Source organism: Cimex lectularius, unplaced genomic scaffold (genome assembly GCF_000648675.2).
Source record: "Cimex lectularius strain Harlan isolate CLEC.00 unplaced genomic scaffold, Clec_2.1 scaffold110, whole genome shotgun sequence".
Taxonomy (NCBI): domain Eukaryota; kingdom Metazoa; phylum Arthropoda; class Insecta; order Hemiptera; family Cimicidae; genus Cimex; species Cimex lectularius.
This window is the reverse complement of record NW_019392697.1, coordinates 1,362,377-1,378,604: the sequence shown is the minus strand read 5'-3', so window position 1 is coordinate 1,378,604 and position 16,228 is coordinate 1,362,377. Positions and strand designations below refer to the sequence as shown.

Below are 16,228 nucleotides of genomic sequence, written 5' to 3'. Positions count from 1 at the left end.
GTTTTATACTATATAATATCTCATCAGTAATCATTTTTTTAAATATAATTTATAGAATTCGAGCAAAGAAATGCTGGCAGCAAACACTCTCGCAACAGTAGCAGCGAGGTTGAGCCATCTCTCATATGTTAAACCGTTAACATCACAGCAAAAAAGTTTGGTCCTTGCAAACAAGTGTTTCTTAATCAGAAACATAGAAAAGGTAATAATATTTTTTTAATTAAGCACTACAAGACTGTAAAAAAAAAACTTGGGAGCTTAAAAGTCCCAGCTAGAACTGGCTATTTTGTTTATAATTATTTTCCTACTTCGTGAATTTAATAAAAAGCTTGACGATATCATGTCTGAATCGAAACTTTTACAATACCAAATAATTTCTACGCTGTTTCGTCTACTGCGTACTTCAACCAAATCCTGTAGGAGACATCAAAAGCTATACCAAATTCATTGTCGAAGAAGGCTTGATGTAAGAATGAAGCCCATGCTATTGATGTTAGCATATGAAATATTTTCGGATTCTTCTGGATCCTCTGGATTGGAGCCATATTTGTGATATCATAAGACTCCACTGATGTAGAGGGCTCTGAAGTAGGCGCCGTAAAATTTTGTCATCGCCACTGATCAATTTAGTCAAGCTAGTTTGAGGTTCTTTCTTCCACAGTTGATAGAGATGTGATCTCTATGAACCCAAAATTGCCTTTTGGTCAGTCACAAATTGGTTTTAATTTAGTTTTTTCAATCTTTCACTTTTCCACTCTTGGCATTTTTATTTCTAGACGTCGTAAAAAAAAATTTATAATTCAAATGTATTATTTCCACTATTAAACATAGGTAAAGGTATGGTAGCCAAGTGGTCAGTGTGATAGATTCTCAGCTCTAGACCCTGCAGTCGTGGGTTCAGTTCCCACTGTCGCCCTTGCCCCCTTTCTTTCACGCAACCCTTACCCCCCCCCCTAAAAAAAGAAAGCTCATTGCGTATGATCAATCACATTCCTTGGAAATATTTAGAGTTCATAAGACAAAAAAAAAGTTAACTAGCACTCTATGCTGATAAATAAAGTTTATTTCGTCAAAAACCATTAACTTCTTTAGATGCTATCTCATGTAAGCATAAATAGTGATAATCAAGGGTTTCATGTGCACAGGTAAAGTGAGGAAAAGATTATGAATTATTTTTATAATCACTGAATCATTATCAGTATTACTTTTATATTCATAAACTTCAGATACAGTAGCCTCTCAAAAGTACACATTTTTTATGATGCAACTTTTCTTCCCTCCACCAAAGTGGAAAACGTACATTGAATTAAAAATAAAATTTTCATTGCAGGTCAAACGTGCAAGAGAAAGGTTGAAACAAGCAGTGAAAGGAGGTGCCATCGTGTTGCCGGAGCATTTGCTTCCAGCAGCTAGTTTAGACCCTGGAAGTATCGCGCCTAGCCAATCAACGCCATCTTTAACAGCGCCGGCCAAACCTGAGTCAAACTCGCAGGAAGTCTTCATGACACAAATGACCGCGCTTTCCTGTCCGAGGTCCATGAGGACGAGACGCCTGGCCCAAGCGGAGGACAACCCAGAAATGACAAAGACTGCAAAGCTTGCCTGTATTTTCAAAGACCTTTACAATGAAGTCGTCAACGCAAAAGGTAAAATTAATAATAATCCTGTGTAATTATAATCAATTCTAATCTTGGAAAAATATTTTAGAAGAGAGTGGAGAGCTCCTTTCTTCACATTTTATCACCCTCCCTTCAAAAAGGAAATACCCTTTGTATTATCAGCGAATCCAGAACCCCATCGATTTGAATATGATTGAGCACAACATCAACACCGGGATTTACAAAACAGTCGAATCCTTTGATCAGGACATGATGAATCTCTTCAAAAATAATGTGCGATGGTATGGTCGTACTACGGATTTGGGCATCGCAGCAACACGTTTGAGAAAGGTTATTACTTTTTACACATGCCTGAATATTTAATCTCTGTACTGAGAATTTGCTTTACTTTTTTTTTAGATTTATAATTTATCCAAAATTGAAATACTACCTAAGCTTGAAGAGCTGCTGGGAACTAGTCCACCAAGTTCTTTTATTCCCGCTCAGGAAGATCCAGGTAAGATTCAGATTAATATCAAAAGAATATTTTATTGGACAATATTTTGTCCTACAGGTGCGGAAGAGGAGGACGTTATCAGATGCATATGTGGTCTTTTCCGCGATGAGGGTCTGATGATCCAATGCGAACGCTGTATGGTTTGGCAACACGCCTATTGTGTTAGGGCGAACCCTTCGGTTGAAAGTTACCTCTGCGAGAGGTGTTCGCCTCGGCATGTCGACGTTGAAATCCCTTCTCAGGAGGAATCGACAACCCCTGGGCAAACGAATTACATCAGCCTGCTTCGAGGTGACATGCACCTCAAACAAGGTAAGTTTATTTTAAATATTCTCTTTAAAATTTTGTATTTCAAAAGATAAAAATTAAAAACAAATTATTTTTCTAGGCGATACAGTTTATGTGTTGAGAGATATGATTAACGAGGAAAGCACAACTGTTCCCAAATCGAAGCATACTTACAAAACCATCAAAAACTGGAAATTTATTGATTGTGATATATTTAAAATTGAAAGGCTGTGGAAAGATGAAAAGTAAGTGAATCTGTTTCAGCTTGTAGATAAATAAATCAGAAAATTGTTTTATTTTATGACTTTTTTTTTATTCAGAGGGGATAGGTTTGCCTTTGGGCACCACTATCTCAGGCCACACGAGACATTTCATGAGCCTACGAGAAAATTCTTTCCCAATGAGCTGATGCGAGTCCCACTGTATGAAGTCGTCCCAATAGAACTCGTCATGGGGCAATGCTATGTCCTCGACCTGAATACATTTTGCAAGGGGCGTCCTGTCGGCTCGGACCCTGAACACATCTACATCTGCGAGTACAGGGTCGATAAATATGCCCGCATATTTGCCAAAATACCGAAACCGAAGCACTCCAACATCTGCACGAAATCTTACGCCTTTGAGATGTTCGACACTCGCCTCAAACCACAGCGGAACTATGCTGTATGTATAATTGTATTTATTATGTATACTTTTTAAAAATATTTTACTTATTTTAAAAATAAAAGATTATTTAATCTCATTGTATGGTATTATTTTTATAGCCTCATGGTGTACCGCAAGAAGGAAATGTCTCCCGTGGTAGAGGAGGCCGAAGTGCTCAACACACAGAAGAGTCTAAAGAAAAAGAAAACGCCTCATCTGCAAGTGCTCAGCTGACGTCTTTGACACTGATGAACTTACAGAAAAAGAAGCAAACCACTGAAAACCCTCTTGAACTGGTAAATGCTTATTGATATTTTCCTCGTACGAATTTGCGGCTAATTTTCCCTTGAACGTTATAGAAAGAGAAGAAGAAAACGCGTCTGAATAAATTGTTGTTGCGAATGCTGAGTAAACTGCCTTCGAAACAACCGCTGGACCTTTCTTACCTGCTCGAGCCAGGGCGGAGGCAGAGAAAGAAGCCTCCACTTTTAGCTTCATGAGAGTGGCTTCTTAATTGAAGGTGATTTATTTATTTTATTTTATTATTTTGTGTGACAAGCTCCTATCTACCAAAAAAAAGTAATTCCTTTTGGGTATTGGGTATAAGGGGGTCATAATCAATTTATAATTATTTTATTAATTAATTTTTTTTGCCTTATGATCTATGCATATTAGCCATGCTGACGAATTCTTATATGTGTGTTCAAATTGGGGGGGGGTTTATTGTGAAAAAAGGGCCAGAGGCGACGGTGGGAATCGAACCCACGACCGTGGTGTGAGAGTCTCTCATGCTAACCACTCGGCTACCGCGGTCCCCACTAATTAAAATTCCATGGGCTAAATGGCAGGATTTGATCCCAGAACCACTAGTGTGGCAAATATGAGTGGAAACTCTAACAACTCAGCTATTGCAGTCCCCAAATACAAAAAGAACCTCTGCTAAAAAAGACGTTACATTCAATGAAGAATTGCAGATATTTAAATACCTTTTCTGAATGTCTTCACCAGGCCCTTGGAAGACTGAAGAGACAATGGCATCATTTCTGGATCCTGGATATTCTGAAAAAAAGAAACCTTTGAAAAAAAAACAACCATTAAATGTGAATCTATATGAGCCCAGTTGTTTTCATCAAAAACCCCAACATTCAGGATATTTAAATATTTTTAAAATTATTACACAAGAAAGCAAAAATTTAAATATTTTAATTACTAAAAGATCTTATCTAACTTGGTCAGAATAAGTCCATCCTTTATATTATTTTTATTTAATGTTTTTAGCATTGAAAATGTTTTGTTTGTCCTATTTAAATCCAATATAATGTTTCCTCCTCTAATATAGAGGTGAAAAAGCAGACAATAGGGTAGAGGGTTGGGAAGGGCAAAGGCGAGAAGTAAATGAAAGTAAGACCTTCCCAATGAGACGGAGTGTGGCCAAATGGTTTTCCAGAAAAATGATTTTGTCGCATTTTCCCAGAAGTTTGAGAGAGAGGCATGACTATTTTTGAAATTTTGAATTCAGGGTTTATTTTGGATGTGAAAAAAATTAAAGCTTGTTTCTTGCACAAATAATATTTTATCGTAATTATTTTTTTTACTTTGCTTGTTCAGAAATATGTATTTCAATATCAACAATCTTCTTTTTGTTTTGTGTAACTTTTTATGCTTCTGATCCCATTTATGAGGCTGAATCAAATATAAACAGGATTCATCTTTAAAAAATCTAACTTTGTATATACAAATAACTGACAAAAATATATTATTTTTCTACATATTTGCCTGCCAGAGTAATTCATTTTTTCCTTCGGATTGGGAGGTTTTTTTTATTATTATTATTATTATTATTTGTGTTAAATTAGAAGGATTAACTTTATTTAATTTTTTTTTCTTTTTCTTCTTTAGATCTTTTTTTCTCTGAGGAGATCCACGTAGTTACCATAAATACATAACGGTAAATCACAAATGTACAGTATACGATCAGAATATCCTAAAATCAGTTCATCCACATTATTTACCGATTGTAAAAATAGTGTCAAATGGTGAAATTTTATGCATCTTCTCCCATATAATTAGTATCAACCTGCAATATTTTAATTTTTTTATTAGGGATAGAGCCAATTTGAGAAAAAACGATCGTTCTTTTACTAGTGATAACGGCGCATTGTGGAGTTGTTTGTTGGGCTCTAGCAAGAGAGGCATTTTNTATTATTATTATTATTATTATTATTATTATTATTATTATTGCATCATTATAAAAAATCTTGGGACTTTCTCGTAGCCATTGTAAATGCTACCGCTTCATTCATATTTTTCATCACCACATTTAAAATATATATATTTAAGTAAAATAATTCCTGGCGTATCGGAAGGAGGGCTAAATGTCCAACACCAATTCGGTGTCATTGATGAGGAGGGTCAAACCACTCGCAACAGCAAAGGTCAATCATATCAACCCACCTACCACTTTACGATAGATTTTTTAATTAATTAATTTCAATTAAAAAAACCATAGGCTCTGCTGGGATTTGAATTACCTAAAGCAGGGAGGGACCGCAGTAGGCTTGTTGACCCTGCAGTTGTGTGCTCAATTCCCACTGTCACTCCTGGCCCTTTTTTCATGCTACCCTTCCCACCAACTATATATGATAAAACAATCAACGGAATCATAATCTTGCTAATAGACAAGTTCATAAGACCATTTAAAAAATTACCTAAAAAATTTTTCCTCAATTTTTTCAAGTCATTTCAAGTCCAAGTCAGACTTCTAATATTTATTAACCTAGCACTACCAGCCAAAAATGACATTCAAATCGCAGATCCCACGTCTGTATCCCCTTGTAATGGAGTAAAATAATTGGAATTATGCTGGGAAAATAAAATTGTTTGGTCATAAGGTATGTCTGATTAATAATAAGACGAATTATAAAAAAATGACTTATTTCATTTTCTTGGGTATTGTAATCCCCTATAGGCTTTATTTGTTTTTCAAATCCAATTAGATTTGATGCCACTTTAATCCTTAGACTATACTAAATGAATCTATAAAAAAAGATCTCGTCTTGCCTTCAGTTTTGACTCCGGGTTTGGTTAAACAACATGATGGTAAAATTTGAAATTTTCGTAATATTACACCATTATTGGAAATGTAAGTTTTCCCCGCCGAAACTACATTGGGGTTGCAAGTTGAAAGAGCCTCGAGAGGAGGGTTCAGGGCGAAAATCATCATTTGATGAGGAAGCTCTTTTGAGGCAGACCCAACAAAAAAAGCTCGGGAATTGCTAGAGAGCTTGTAGTTTCCCAATCCATCATAAAATACAGACTGCAAAACTTGGGGAAAGTGAATGACTCATTAGTTGACCATTGACACCAAGTAGAAATCTGTCAACATCTTTTGAAAAATCCAAATGATCTTCAATTCATCAAAAGTCTAGTTACTTGCGATGAAAAGTGGATTTATGGAGAAACCCCAAGACCAAGAAACTGGCTAGATTGCAATCAGCCTGCTCTACCAGTCGCTAAACAAGGCCAATTCAACAAAAAGACAGTGCTCTCTGTATTTTGTAAATAAGAAGTTATAACAATTACAAATTCATTTAGAAGGCCAAACCATTGAATCAAAACTTTATAGTTACAATGTTTATGTTTATGTTATGTTTTGACCCAGCATTACCCAGGATTAAATAGAAATGACATTTTATTTCACAAGATAACGCCCAACCACACATTTCTCGTTACACACAAAAAAAATCCAGAAATGGATGGAATTTTACTTCCCCTCCAACCTGCATACTGAGCATGTTCCGACACCCATCTGTTTCAGTCTATGGCTCATTATCGTCAAGGGAAAACTTTTAATTCTCTGGATGAGATTCAAAATGGAGTTGCAGAATACTTCCATTGAAAACCCAAAGAAGTGGTTTCTTGAAGGAATCCAACACTTGTCAACAAACCATAGAACACTACAGTATATACTTTGAATTAAAAAAAAAAATTGTGTCAAAATAAAATTATTTTTAAATTAGCAAGAAAATGGTCATTTTTTTATGACTCACCCTATTAGAAGTTTCTGGGGAAACTTATTTGTATACACAATATATTTAAAATGGAAAATTATTTGTGTTAAAATTGAACTTTAAAATTTGTTACATGTTATGATTTTTTTCCAGGTTGATGGCGTTCGTGAAGCTTCTTTTTTTTAAATCCCATTACCAAAAATATGCATTGTTCTCAAGTTTTTCTCTTTCATTTGATTGAAGTTGAGTTTTAAAGTATTTTTAAAAGGTATGTTACCAGAATTTTAACAGAGGCAAACGACTCGTTTATTAGAAAGTATATTTTAAGGAAAAATTTTGTGATCGAATGTGTCATTTTTTTTTAAATTTTCATTTTCTCCCTCTATTCTCAGAGCGTCTGAGTGATAATGAAAAGTTGAGGATCTTGTTAAACTTAAGCAGTGTTTGTACAAATTTTTGTAAATAACAATTTTAGCCCGTTCTCCCGGGTATTTTAATTGGGAGTTGAAAGACCCTTTTGTAAAGGCTGTATTTATTTTGGGGAATCAACAGGTTTTGTTTTTTAAAAGAATGGTCCTCTTTAAATGAGGCGACTTATTACCAGTGATTTTTAATTGTAGCAATATTTATCTTTTCTTAGTTGTTTAGAGGTTTCTTTATGTTTTAACTATTAAGATATATGGTCAAACCAGTGAAAGAACATAAATGTTATTGTAAATAATTAAAATACTAATTTAACGAGCTTACTGTTGGTTTTTGTGGCAAGAAGCACGCAATTTTTTGATTTTTTATATCTAGATAATGAGGCTTTTAGTGTCTTCCTTAAGCCCTAATCAGATAAGTCGAGTCATTTTTTAAAAACTCGTTACATTATTATTATGATTCTCTTTACTTGTAAATATGCATATAACACTATGAATTTTATTATTTATATCTATTTGAAATGTTGAAAACATGTTTTTCTTTGTATCGTTTAAATTCGAGGCATTATCTCTTTGAGGTATTAAGTTTAATTGGTGAATTTAAATTTTCACAAATTGTTAGCCACTTTGTACATACAATATTTTTCATACACAATTATTTTTGTGAATTTAAATGTCGCAAGTCTCTCATGTTTGATCTGTTAAGGCCTTTTCTTTTCACCTGACCTTTTTTAACTTGTTGATATTCCCTATTTTTTGAAGTGAGAGTCATATATTCTTAAAGTATATATTTTTACAAAAATAAAACGAAAGTATAAATATATTAAAAGTAAGTACAAAAAATGTTACATTTGTATGTTGAATTATTTTAATAATGATTCACAAGTTATATTTAAAAAGAAAAAATTATATTTAAAACTACTAAAAAAAAGTAACAAAACAAAAAAAGAACACTTAGATACTTTCAGTGTTTGGTGTTTTTGTAATTATTATCATAAGGGCATGAATAACATCGTCGGACAGAAATTTCTTAGAGTGGAATTTAGTTTTACAAAAAGAGAACGCTTGGAACAGAAAAATGAAACGATAATGTAAAAGTTCTAGTCAAACCTCGTGCACTTAGCTTCTCTTTCTTTTCAGTTTTGCGATGGACTCTTAAATATTTTTCAAAATGCCAATTATCCAGGGTTTTCTTCATTCAAATTTTCTATTTCACCTACTCAGAAATAAAAAGTTGGCTTAGATCAAACAGGCTGGAAATCCTGACCAAAAAAAAACAGACACAGTTGTTACAAAAAAGAAAAAGTGCCAAGTGTTGTCCTACTTTATATCTTTGCTTGTGTATAAAAAAAATCCACACTATTCATTTGTATCTAACTTTTGGAATTTCTGAATCGTTTTTAAGGAAGGTTTTTGGAGTTACCCTTTAGAGATTAAAATGAAAGCTAAGGGAAAATGTTTTTTAAAAAAATGTTCTAACAGTTTTTTAAATTTCATCCTTTTCCAGCCTCGCAAAAAAAAATTTAATTGTTATCATAGCCTAGGAATGATAGTTTTATTAATATTTTGTTTTTTATTCGATAACGAAATGTTTTTATATAAACCATAGGGATTATACTCACCGATTTCCACTATTTCAGTGTTAGTTGTTTCTGTCTTTTGTTGTGCCCAAATGCAATTTTTATAAAAAATTGTCATCTGCTTCAGTAATTTTTTCTTTATATGTACAAAAGTATTTTTTTTTTTTTTAAGTTAATTTATTTGTATAAATGCATAAAAGAACAATCCATGTTTTTTCCTCTGTAGCATCACAATAACAAAGGAGCAAAGAAAAATGTTACAATTAATTTTTATCGTGTTTACTTTTTTTTTAATCTACCTTCACCCTTTCCTCATCCCTAACAAAATCACTCAGAAAGACAACAGTGACTTTTAAAGACTCATTCTCACGTTTCAACTTTTGTTGATCAATTATGAGTAAAATCTAATGTGAGAGTCTTATATTAAACTTTTGCCATTCAAGTTGTGAGTCATTCCTTTCAAGTTGAAACATGTCAACATCTCAGTTGAGAAAAAATGTTTTTTATTATTTCATCAAAGAAATGGATATTGTTGGATTTACTACTAACGAATTAAGACATTTGCCTCAGATTACTAGACGATATTTGGCATCTTTGGCACAAAAGTTGGCATTAATAACTGTAATGGATGTGTTTGCTAAAACTTTTAATATGTTATCATAAGCATTACTCTCTTTGGAATCACTGACTTTATCATATATATTGTAAAGTCAGACTCACCATGTTCAGTGACTGATCTGGGTTATAAGCAAGGCAAGACCCAAACTCATTTCTGAATACTGAACTAGCTAAATTAGCTAATAAGCTAATAATTTTTAACTAGCACATTAAAAACAACCAAAATCCTTCATATCATTTTAAAAACTGGTTAATAATATAGCTAAACTTGGTTTAGCTATATTATTAAACAATTACATTCATTTTACAAATACTCAACAAAAAATTAAAAATATGAGTTGATATTTTTGTTGGCTTTTTACCATCCTGGTGAGTCACATGATAGCCATAGAAGATGATGAAATGTTCAAACATCTCTCAGGTCAAAACTGCTAGGAGGACCAGGGTGATTGAAACCGAACTACTGAAATTGCTTTGGTCCGGCAGGAATTGTGCCATCTTCAGTGATTAATCTGGGTTATAAACAGGGCGAGGACCAGTCCTACTAATGAAGACCAAACTACAAAGGATGGGCACATGAAAGAAATTTATATTTTTAGTGGATTCCAACCATTTGTCTATTCTTGTTGACTTTGCCTGTCATACTACAGAACCTCTGAAGATGACGAAATAAAAAACACATATGGCAGACTAAAACAGCAAAGACTGAAAAGGGCCAAGATGATGGATACTAAAAAATGGAGGTTTAGTAGTGAAGCACTTTTGGCTTGTACTTTTTGCAGTTCCTTAGTTCAGTTTAATTGGCTCGATCCTTCTTTTAAGGACGTACTATGTCATTGACTGTTGTTGCTACAATTCCTTTCCATGGGTTTTGTTTGTTTTCCAGGTTTTGTCTCCATTGGGCGGTTGCTTCGCTTTCAAAAATGATATGTGGCTGATTCTTCTTCCTCATTGAATAACCTACAGGTGTGGTCATAGTTAAATATACCTATGTTGTGTAGATGTTTTCTTAGATGCCAGTGACCAGTAGTCATATCACTCCTCAAGTTTAGCCCTCTCTAAATGATTACTCTTGGTATTGGTTGTTTTAGCATAATCTAACTACCTCTATAGTTTATCGACTTCTCCTTTTTAGGACTTTTAGATCCTTGATTGATGGAGGAGTCTATGTTTCTTATCCGTAGAAAGATTCAGGGGTTTGGGAGGGATATGATGTTGCACCAGTGATTTGGTGTTGCACATCCCCCAATGGCTAGTGTGTCGGCCTTTTTGTTACCCAATATTCCTTTGTGCCCTGATACCCAAGATATCATCAGGTTGTTGTTTCCTCGATTTGCAGGAGTCACTGACTAATTTTGATTAATTTTTTTACATGCTAATGCTAATGGCCGCTTGGCTATCCATACTTAAATAACTTTTTTTTTAAATTTTCTAAGGCCTAAGCAATGAAACTTCACCTTTTGAAAGATTGAGGTGTACATCACTTACAAGCTTGATTGCTCATGTTTTGGGCTTGTACAAAAAACACCTGATGCATTCCTTCGTTTGTTTTGGAGCCTCTGAATACCATATTGTAATTGAGTTTCTCACGAATTATTATTTTTCTTTATAATCTGTTGAGACTTTACAGGATGTTAATGATGAGACACATATTTATATGTATTCTACATACTTTTTTCAATAATTAAAAAGGTTAAAATTTCAATGGGATCCACAATTAACTCTACAAAGAGATGAATTTGGTCACTATTGTCGTACATGCGACTGCTCAAAAATGAATAGGGATATTTCCATTTTGTAGTATTTACATTCCATAGCATTTTATTGTTATTACAATTGGCATTAAAATTTACTATAAATTATTTTTACTGAAGGAAAATTTAATTAAGAGATTTTGAAAAAAAAATAAAAGGTAATTTCATAATTTTGTTTATTGGACATAATTTGTTAAACACTTAATACTGTGTATATTGTCCTCTGTTAGCTAAAACCAATGTGCACCTATTGGGCATACTGGTTGTCACTAATTTCATAAGGAATTTCACTTCATAGAAGTTGCAACACTACACTCAGTTGTTACAGGTCAACTGGCGATCAAAAAACCTCTTCATGCATCCCACATGTGCTCAATGGGATTGAGGTCTGAAGACAATGGGGGAAAGGGCTGATAGGAAATCCCAGGTTTTCTAAACAATGATGAACAAGCATGCCTCTATCTGGCATTGTCATCCAGAAATCGAAAATCCTTGCCAATGAGACCCCTGGTTTGAGGGATGTATTCCTCAATAATTTATTGAACATAACGGACTGCAGTGAGGTTGTTTTCATCAATATGGAGTTGTTCGTACTCCAGTGTAAATCCCAGCCCAGACCATTACACCTCCTCCAAACTGCACTCAAAGGAGCATGAACTGGGGCATTGTACACATCCCCTGATCTCAGTAGACTCTTCAGCACCTTCTAGCACTGTACAGACAGAAATGCGACAAATCAGCAAACTAAAATCGTGTTTCTTCCATATTCTCCTGAGTTGCTAGTGGCATGCTGTTGATGCAGATCGCCTCAAAAGGGGCAAACGATGTGAGGCCAACTTTGATAAAAACATCTTGCACTTCATTTAGGATTCGGTGGGCACTGTGGAAAGAGTTCCATCTTGCAGTAGTGACAATGTTTCTGTCCTCCCTAATGAGCTGAGATCCACTACCAGACCTGCTATTGGCACTTCCAGTCCCTCGAAATGGGGCTAAAGCCCGGGAGACGACGCTCTGAGAAACGCCAACTGCCTCTGCGATATCCACTTGCTGTTGACCTCGTTGACTCATTCCCACAATAATATTGCAAATTTCTGGTTCAAGATGAAGCCTTTCCATGGTTAAAGAGAATACAACTACATTATAATGGGAAAAGATGTTTGTTTACAAAATGAGTAATCTTCTTAAGTAAATCCATTATTAAAAATGAGGATTAACATAGTTTTTGGTTTGTATTTTCTATTTTGTCTTACCCAACTAACAAGAATATATTGGTTACTTTAATTGAAATTAATTAATTCATTTAGAGGTCTAATTGACCATATTAATTATTTCAATTGATTATTCTTTTTATGCAAGGTATTGGTTGAGATAAAAAGTCGGTGTTACGAGCGAGATTCGAACCCACCACATTCGGCTCAATGTGCCGCTGCTCTAACCATTTGAGTGACTTCGATCCACTCGAACACCAACTCCCCATCTCAACCTACAACCTGTCCCACTTTACCTTTTTTTTTTTGCCATTTTTCAAATGTCGAGTAATCAGGATTCGATTCTCAGCGACTTATGAAAATGGCCACGGAGCTGCTTTATTAATAGAATAAATTACAAATATCCCTTTTCATTTTTGAGCAGTTTAATATAATAAATAAAATTTATCTAAACAATAACATTTTACCTTGTAATGACTTATAATTTTGATTATTTATGTATATTACTAAATTTACGATGATGTGACGACAGGAGAGTGCGATTTAGTGCCATCAACTTCTTCACCACAGCCTTCTTCATCTTGGTCTTCATAGAATAAATTAACGACTTTTATATCGTGCTATATTTGGTAAATAAAATTTTTATTTAATAATTGTAGAGCAATAGTTTTGTATAATTATTTGGTAAAAAGAAAATCTATTAAAGGTAAAGAGGAAAATGTTTTGTGTCGATTATGGTATAGTGACCTTGATAAAAAAATCTAAATTTCTAATCACTAAACGTATCGAAACAATCGATGTATTTGATCGATATTGGTAGAGGTTTCGAGCTTGTTATCCCTAGGTTGGAACAAGTTTTGAATGTCTACGTTGTTGAAAAGATCAGTTAAATTGTACGTAAACTTTCGAAATAGTTCCACGCCACTTTCGGTATTCCGACATAGTCGTCCGGAATTGCGAAATATTCGAGACACCAGAGTCCCAATGGAGAATCCGGTTGAAACGGCCATGGTCAAGAAGCTGACGGACGCGTTCCAACCCAAGTATCTCGAGGTGATAAACGAATCGTCGAGGCACGGCGTTCCAAAAGGCTCAGAGACCCATTTCAAAGTGGTCGTCGTCTCGTCTCAGTTCGAGGACGTCAACCTTCTGCAGGTATCAAAACATTTAAAAAAAACCGGACAGTTGGATTGAAAAACAAATCTTTTCCAGAGGCACCGAATGGTGAATAAAGTACTAGATGAGGAGATCAACGGGCCTGTCCACGCCCTGTCTATAGTGGTAAGTAGGAAACCATTGGTGTATACTACTTGTCATCGATGATCTAACGCCCTATCAGGTTTGACCACTACCGACAACATTGTTATCATGGCCGAAATTGGAAGAAAATACTTAAGATGGTCAAACCTGGTAATTGGCCAAGACCCATCATAAACCATAGTCTTGGTTGAGATGAAAAAGTTAGTGTCACGAGTGGGATTCAAACCCACGACCTTCGGCTCAATAGGCCGCTGCTTTAACCACTTGAGCTATTGTGACTTCGATCCACTCAAACTCCAACAACCTATCTCAACCTACAACCTTTCAAATTTTTCCTCTTTTTTTGCCATTTTTCAAATGTTATGTAATCAGGATTAGATTCTCAGGTACTTATCAAGTGGCCACGGGGAGCTGTTAGTGAAGTGATACTTCTTTTTATTTATTAAATCCATTATGTTTAGTGGTCTAATTCACCAAATTACTTCTTTCAATTAATTATTATTTTTATGAAAGGTCTTGGTTGAGATGAAAAAGTCAGTGTCACGAGCGGGATTTGAACCCACGACCTTCGGCTTCATACGCTGCTACTCTACCACTTGAGCTATCGTGAATTCGATCCACTCAGACACCAACTCCCATCACATACAACCTTTTGAATTTGCCCTCTTTTTGCCATTTTTTCACTTCACTAACTTCAAGCTCCCAGTGGCTACTTCATCAACGTCAAAAAATGTAATGTAAAAATAAGGCAGAAAAAAATGTAAAAGTTTTTACTTATAATATATATATATACATATTTATTTATTTATTTATTTATATATAATTTATTTATTTTATTTTTATTTATTATATATAAAAAAATTTTCCATGAATTTTTTTTCTGCTTTATTTTTACATTACATTTTTTGACGTTTTGGGAATTTACACCCATCATCAGCATATTATATTAAACAAAAAGTTAAGATGTTGATAATGGGTATAAATTCCTGAATGACAAAAATATTTAATGTAAAAATAAAGCAGGAACTTAAAAAAAAAAAAAAATAAATAAATAAAAAGGAAAAATATATATAAAAGATAAGTCTAAAAAAAAAGTCCATGTTACATAATAAAAAATATTATTAATTTTTATTTTAATAATGACAGTGAGATGTAGAATGTGGATAATTCTGCAGCTAATGTATAAACAAATCATCCATCATGGTTTGTTTGATAAAATTTAAGAGTATAGTAAATAAGCTCGAGTTTGTAATCAACAAAATAATGGCCACTCTTGCTGAATCTGGACCCCAGAAAAGGAAGGCTTTTACTTCCCTCATGCTTTGTTGTTTCTTTATAAATAAAATTGTGATAATAAATTAATTCACTACTTTCGTGGTCTGCTTGACCAATTAATACATGACAATTAATTAAGGCTTTTAAATGAGATGAAAAAAAGTCAATGGCACGAGCGGGATTCGATTGAAAAATGGCAAAAGGAGGGAAAACTCGTAAGGTGGGGTTGAGATAGGAAGTTGATGTCCGAGTGGATCGAGGTCACGATAGCTCAAGTGGTAGAGCAGCAGCATATCTAGCTGAAGATCGTGGGTTCGAATCCCACTCGTGCCATTGATTTTTTTTCATCTCAACTAAAAGCCTTAATTAATTGTCATAATAATAAATAATAATTAGCTCTTAGGTTCTGGTTTGAACCAAAATTCCATGGACTCACACTGTTCACGATTCCCACAGTATCAAATGCATACAAATTAAGAAATAAGACTTTCAAAATTTCATAGAAATATTTTCCAGCCTAGTCAGTAAAAACTCACATGCTGAAATCTAATTGTTTAGATTCTCAGGATTGCGTTATCTGAGGATTGTTCATCAGTTTCTGGCATATCACCCTACAAATTTCTAAAGTTATATTAAGCTCTTGCTATTCTTTTAATATGATTAATTAGTGGACCTGAGCTATCATTTTTGGGGTGACTAGACATCACCCAAACATCAGTCAAAAAAACTAGAGAAAACAAATAATATGTAGCATGTTTACTTTACAAAAATTTACTTTATTTGTTATTTTCAGGCAAAAACACCAAACCAATGGGAAGAAAGCGACAAGACTGTTGAACCGAGTCCAAATTGTAAAGGCGGTTTTGGAAAATAAAACAATCCAAAGAAAGAAGAAATAAGAGCGGTGATTCATTTACTTCATACTTAACAAACGTGAAATTTTTGTAATATATACACTGACTGATAATTGCAAAACATTGTGACCATCTCATCAGATGACTAATGTTGTATTAATTTTTATCGTTGAATAAACATTGTTATCTCAGTGGTTCA

The 16,228-nt window shown here is 34.1% G+C and overlaps 3 protein-coding genes across 6 annotated transcripts in view; 2 read left to right on the top strand and 1 right to left on the bottom strand.

Annotated features, from left to right (window-relative positions):
* LOC106674098 (histone-lysine N-methyltransferase ash1) overlaps positions 1–9,327 on the top strand; it is a 136,731-nt gene extending 127,404 nt beyond the window's left edge. For all 4 annotated transcript variants that reach the window (XM_014406588.2, XM_014406586.2, XM_014406589.2 and 1 more), the window contains 10 exons: positions 56–202; positions 1,331–1,646; positions 1,708–1,949; positions 2,019–2,115; positions 2,173–2,427; positions 2,504–2,648; positions 2,724–3,066; positions 3,168–3,344; positions 3,408–3,568; positions 7,212–9,327. In XM_014406588.2, the coding sequence (XP_014262074.1) occupies positions 56–202; positions 1,331–1,646; positions 1,708–1,949; positions 2,019–2,115; positions 2,173–2,427; positions 2,504–2,648; positions 2,724–3,066; positions 3,168–3,344; positions 3,408–3,548 (1,863 nt within the window). In that variant the 3' untranslated portion in view covers positions 3,549–3,568; positions 7,212–9,327. The remainder of the gene's footprint in view (positions 1–55; positions 203–1,330; positions 1,647–1,707; positions 1,950–2,018; positions 2,116–2,172; positions 2,428–2,503; positions 2,649–2,723; positions 3,067–3,167; positions 3,345–3,407; positions 3,569–7,211) is intronic.
* Positions 3,838–16,228, bottom strand: part of LOC106674144 (vacuolar protein sorting-associated protein 33B) — a 28,025-nt gene continuing 15,634 nt past the window's right edge. The window contains exon 3 of the mRNA XM_024226060.1: positions 3,838–4,107. Within this exon, the coding sequence (XP_024081828.1) occupies positions 3,950–4,107 (158 nt within the window). The 3' untranslated portion in view covers positions 3,838–3,949. The remainder of the gene's footprint in view (positions 4,108–16,228) is intronic.
* LOC106674145 (bolA-like protein DDB_G0274169) lies at positions 13,454–16,228 on the top strand. Its single transcript, XM_014406689.2, has 3 exons — positions 13,454–13,795; positions 13,853–13,921; positions 15,969–16,228. Exons 1-3 carry the CDS (start codon positions 13,502–13,504, stop codon positions 16,047–16,049), a joined length of 444 nt encoding a protein of 147 aa, XP_014262175.1. The 5' UTR covers positions 13,454–13,501; the 3' UTR covers positions 16,050–16,228.

Excerpts from the sequence above, each read along its gene's own strand:
- LOC106674145 (XM_014406689.2), top strand. The coding sequence starts at position 13,502 with ATGTCTACGTTGTTGAAAAGATCAGTTAAATTGTACGTAAACTTTCGA. Across the intron at positions 13,796-13,852 it reads AGGACGTCAACCTTCTGCAG|AGGCACCGAATGGTGAATAA; the intron begins GTATCAAAACAT and ends AATCTTTTCCAG. Across the intron at positions 13,922-15,968 it reads TCCACGCCCTGTCTATAGTG|GCAAAAACACCAAACCAATG; the intron begins GTAAGTAGGAAA and ends TGTTATTTTCAG.